Raw genomic sequence first — 4,496 nt, forward strand, 5'->3', positions numbered from 1 at the left:
CGCACTAAAGCTAAGCTACGTAGACATTTCCATTATCCAGCATGGCTGCGCCGCGCCTCCGAGTGCTCGCCGCCGTCGTGGCCCTCGCGGCGGCCGGCTGCGGCGCGTTCGAGTTCCAGGAGGCCACCGTGGAGGCCATCCAGCTGGGCTTTAGGAACGGCAGCCTCACCTCGGCGGCGCTCGTCCGGTTCTACCTGGGCCGGATCGCGCGCCTCAACCCGCTGCTCCGCGCCGTCATCGAGGTCAACCCGGACGCGCTGGCGCAGGCGGCGCGCGCCGACGCCGAGCGCCGGGCCTCGGGGGGCCGCCTCTGCGCCGGCGGACTGCACGGCGTCCCCGTCCTGCTCAAGGACAACATCGCCACCCGCGACCGCCTCAACACCACGGCGGGGTCCCTCGCGCTGCTGGGCTCCGTGGTCCCGCGCGACGCCGGCGTGGTGGCCCGCCTCCGCCGCGCCGGCGCCGTCATCCTCGGCAAGGCCAACCCATCCGAGTGGTCCAACTTCCGCGCAGTCAAGGAAGGCTGGAGCGCCCGCGGCGGCCAGACGATGGTAAGTAATCTCATCACCTCTTCCAGTCACGAATGCGCAATGTTTTGGATGAGATGATCATCACAATCTAAGACACGCGGCCGTGAATGTTTTGTGAACTCGTGAAGAATCCTTATGATCTCTCGGCCACGCCATGCGGGTCGAGCTCCGGGCCGGGTGTGGCCGCGGCAGCTAACATGGCCGCCGTGACGCTGGGATCGGAGACCGACGGCTCAATCCTCTGCCCGTCGTCGTTCAACTCCGTGGTTGGGATCAAGCCAACACTCGGGCTGACCAGCCGGTCAGGCGTCATCCCAATCACGCCGAGGCAAGACACCGTAGGGTAAGCTGTAAGCTTCCCAAGCCCTGTAGTTCACTCTGAAACTTCTGATGGGTAACTGAATTCTTGTTCGTCCTGGCAGGCCAATGTGTCGTACGGTATCCGACGCCGTCCATGTACTGGACGCCATTGTCGGCTACGATAAGCTCGACGCTGAAGCTACTGGAGCAGCTTCCAAGTACATCCCGCGTGGGGGTTACACGCAGTTCCTCAGGGCCGATGGATTAAGGGGCAAGAGAATCGGTGTCTGTAATGTGTTTTTTGTTGGGAAGGATAAAGAGCATTTGGACGTGTACTCGAAGCATCTCGATACAATGAGGTAATAGCTTAATTAGTCCACTAAATTAAAATTCTACGTCTATTATCTTCAAAAATAAAAAATAAAAAATCCGTTGATGTTTTGCTCGAGACACTCAGTATTACATTTTAATGTGCGGTAACCTAGCTCAGGCTACATACTGACTAATATGTATACTCTTTCGAAAATAAATAGGGAGTGTCTATAGCTCACTCAGATGAAACAGAGATCCTCCTCACATGAATTTCTAAGCCATTGAATCTAAAATCGACAGCTCAGTCCCTCCTCTCTCTTTCTTCCTTATCTCCTCCCCCCACCCTCTTCTTCTTCCTCCCCCACCCCTCCGCCGCCCAGGCCCTCCCCCACCCCTCCGACGTGGGCGGGCCAGCGGACCCTGGCTTGCCCGCACCAGCCGCCTCCTGCCCCTCCCACCACCACCGTCACCATCGACGCCCCTGCCCTGGCACCGCCCAACCACCATCCTCCGCCGCTCGGCCGGGGAGCGCCCCCGCGCCCGCCACCTCCGCCGGGCCGGCCTACCGCTGCCAGCCCTCTCTCTAAGGCCGGCGGTGAGCAGCCCCACCCCGGCAACCCCCGGACCCCTAACCCCGAACCCCTAATCTCGCTGGAATCTCGTCGGAGTTGAAGAAGAAGGGGGATGGGGTTGAAGAAAAATTTGGGTGAGAAGGAGCTCTATTTCACTCGGGTGAGATTTAGCTTTCCCTAAATAAAAATAAGACTAATGTGTGGTAGTAACTATGTTTACTACTCCTTTTGCAATAAAATTTTCTAGAAAAACTGACAAGGTAATGCGAGTGTCTAATTTCTGCTCTTCATGGTAGTCAACATGGCGCTATCCTGATCGGGGATCTCGACATCGCAACAAATTTTAGTGATCTAAGCGACAAAGAGATGCTTCTGATGAAAGCAGAGTTCAAGTTAAGCCTGAATGCTTACTTGTCCGACCTGCTGCACTCACCGGTCCGCTCCCTTTCAGATGTCATAGCGTTCAACAACGCACACCCTGTGGAGGTAACAAACTGAATAATCTTCCTATTTCCGAACTGCATGCATAATCAACAAATAAAACAGTGGTTGCAGTTACTAATTCTCAAGACGATACTTGTGGCTAATATAACAAGCATTATTGACGCTTGCTGAATCAAGCACGAGATAATCAAGATGCTGACGATCTTTGTCCGTTGCAGGAGAGGCTCAAAGATTTTGGACAGAACGACCTCCTGGATGCAGAGAAAACCAACGGCATTGGCGCCAGGGAGAGAGCTGCGATCCGGCGGCTCAAGGAGATATCCGCCAACGGGTTGGAGAAGCTGATGAAGGAGCACCAGCTGGACGCGATCGTGGCGCTCAAATGGGCCGCCTCCTCTGTCCTCGCCGTCGGCGGGTATCCGGGCATCGCCGTGCCGGCGGGGTACGACAAGGAGGGGGTCCCCTTCGCGATAAGCTTCGGCGGGCTCAGGGGCTACGAGCCGAGGTTAATCGAGATGGCCTACGCGTTCGAGCAGGCTACCAAAGTCAGAAGGCCGCCGACTTTCAAGCACTAGCCAGTTCAGTAGTGGCATGCTGCAAGAAATTGCAATAATAATTGGTACTCTGCATGGTAATAATCGGACGCATTTGGGAGGTGAAGACCTTCTGCGAAAATGCTCTGTTTACACCGGTCGTTTATGGTACTAGAACAATCGGCGCACCATGCACGTCCTACCATTTCAATAATCAAATCCAGCAATGGGATCAAATGTTGTTTAATTAAGGTAATATAGATTCTTCACCCTATACTGTCAGAAGTTAATTAGATATGCTCCCATAGTTACCATCATTTGACGAACATACATCTCTCAATAGAAAAAACTTTGGACAGTTAGCAATGTTATAATCAGTAAAAGAGCTCTAGGAAATGGAAAGCGGAAAGCTAGAACAATTTAAAGTTAGGCTAGCAGCGGCAGCAAATGAAAAGAATCTCACAGTCAGGAACCAACTCAAACCATCATTTCAGCACATTAAGATCATCTCTAGCTACTCCCACACAACACCACCATCCAATAATCCATCCAGAAACCTGCACGCGATTTTACTCGGCACTTGCACACGGCACCAGGAAACAAGCAGCAAGTAACGAAGACGGAGCAGGCTGGGCGCAGTAAACTGTCTTAGACAAAGTGCCATGAAGCGTTCTTCAAATTCAGCTTATGAATGGGCCATTGGCGGAAGAGAGCAAGAGACAAGACTGTCCGAACTGTAGCAGGATTTAGAACAGGCCTAAAAGTTTTAGTAAAGTCGATCCTGGGCTGCTGGGTGAATCCGCGCAAGACCCAACGAGCTTTATAACGCTCAAGAGACCTATCGGTGTTGAACTTGTGCTTGAACACCCATTTACTAGTGACCACATTCACTCGGGAAGGTCGTGGTAGAAGATCCCAAGTGTTGTTGGCCAATGGTGCATCGCACTCCTCCTGCATGGCTGTCCTCTGGTTAGGGTTGGCGAGGGCAGCACAATAGCTACGTGGCACTGGAGATAGAAACAGATCAGGCAAACGGAAACCAGACTTGCCGCGCGTCGTCATGGTTAGGCCTAGTTGCCCAACTTTGAAAGCGCAACTGTAGCATTTCGTTTATATTTATGAATTATTGTCCAAATATTAACTAATCAGGCCCAAAAGATTCGTCTCGCAAAGTACAACAAAACTGTGCAATTAGTTTTTGATTTCGTCTACATTCAGTACTCCATGCATGCACCGCAAGTTTGATGTGATGGAGAATCTTCTTTTTGCATAGTGTCAAAGTTGGGATTTTGAAAGAAGCCTTAATTTGCCACGGAACGTATTGCAACAGCGCCCGCAGGCAGTGGAGGGAGCGGCGGTGGCGGTCCAACCAGTCCAGCCGAATGAACCGGTATGCGAACCGGCTAAATGCGAGCAGCTGGACGATGGGTCCATGGATGTGCACTGGTCGCCGAGAGTAGACCTGCCGTATGTCGCGCGGCTCGCAGGAAACGAGCACCATGCATCGGGCAGGTGACGATGCGCAGAGGAGGGCGCTGGAACCGGCGCTGGAGCGGCCTGGTCCGGTGTAGGAGAAGACGCCTGGACTGCTGGGGCAGCCAGGCGTGTTTTCGAGGTGGACTGAGGCAGCGTCGTGGCGGCCTGGGCCACTGTTGGAGTGGCTGGGGCAGCTGCTGGGGGTGCCGGGGCTGCCTGAGCGCCCAGGCACGGCGCTGGAGCGGCCGGGGCCGGCATTGGAGCAGCCGGGCATGGTGATAGGGCACCGGGGTCCGCACGTGGCAGTGCGGAGGTAGCACCAGATTGTC

General features: G+C 54.3%; 1 protein-coding gene across 1 annotated transcript; it reads left to right on the plus strand.

Annotated features, from left to right (window-relative positions):
• Window positions 1–7: 7 nt before the first annotated feature.
• LOC106804180 (putative amidase C869.01) lies at window positions 8–2,965 on the plus strand. The gene is made up of 5 exons (XM_014804767.1): window positions 8–551; window positions 659–873; window positions 953–1,189; window positions 2,011–2,200; window positions 2,377–2,965. Exons 1-5 carry the CDS (start codon window positions 42–44, stop codon window positions 2,731–2,733), a joined length of 1,509 nt encoding a protein of 502 aa, XP_014660253.1. The 5' UTR covers window positions 8–41; the 3' UTR covers window positions 2,734–2,965.
• Window positions 2,966–4,496: the final 1,531 nt, after the last annotated feature.

The sequence above is a fragment of the Setaria italica genome, chromosome II (assembly GCF_000263155.2).
Source record: "Setaria italica strain Yugu1 chromosome II, Setaria_italica_v2.0, whole genome shotgun sequence".
Classification (NCBI taxonomy): Eukaryota; Viridiplantae; Streptophyta; class Magnoliopsida; order Poales; family Poaceae; genus Setaria; species Setaria italica.

What these genes read in the sequence shown, in the direction of transcription:
- LOC106804180 (XM_014804767.1), top strand. Translation starts at nt 42, where the DNA reads ATGGCTGCGCCGCGCCTCCGAGTGCTCGCCGCCGTCGTGGCCCTCGCG. An exon ending in CCCGCGGCGGCCAGACGATG is followed by an intron (nt 552 to 658) that starts GTAAGTAATCTC and finishes GAACTCGTGAAG; the next exon opens with AATCCTTATGATCTCTCGGC. An exon ending in ACAACGCACACCCTGTGGAG is followed by an intron (nt 2,201 to 2,376) that starts GTAACAAACTGA and finishes TGTCCGTTGCAG; the next exon opens with GAGAGGCTCAAAGATTTTGG.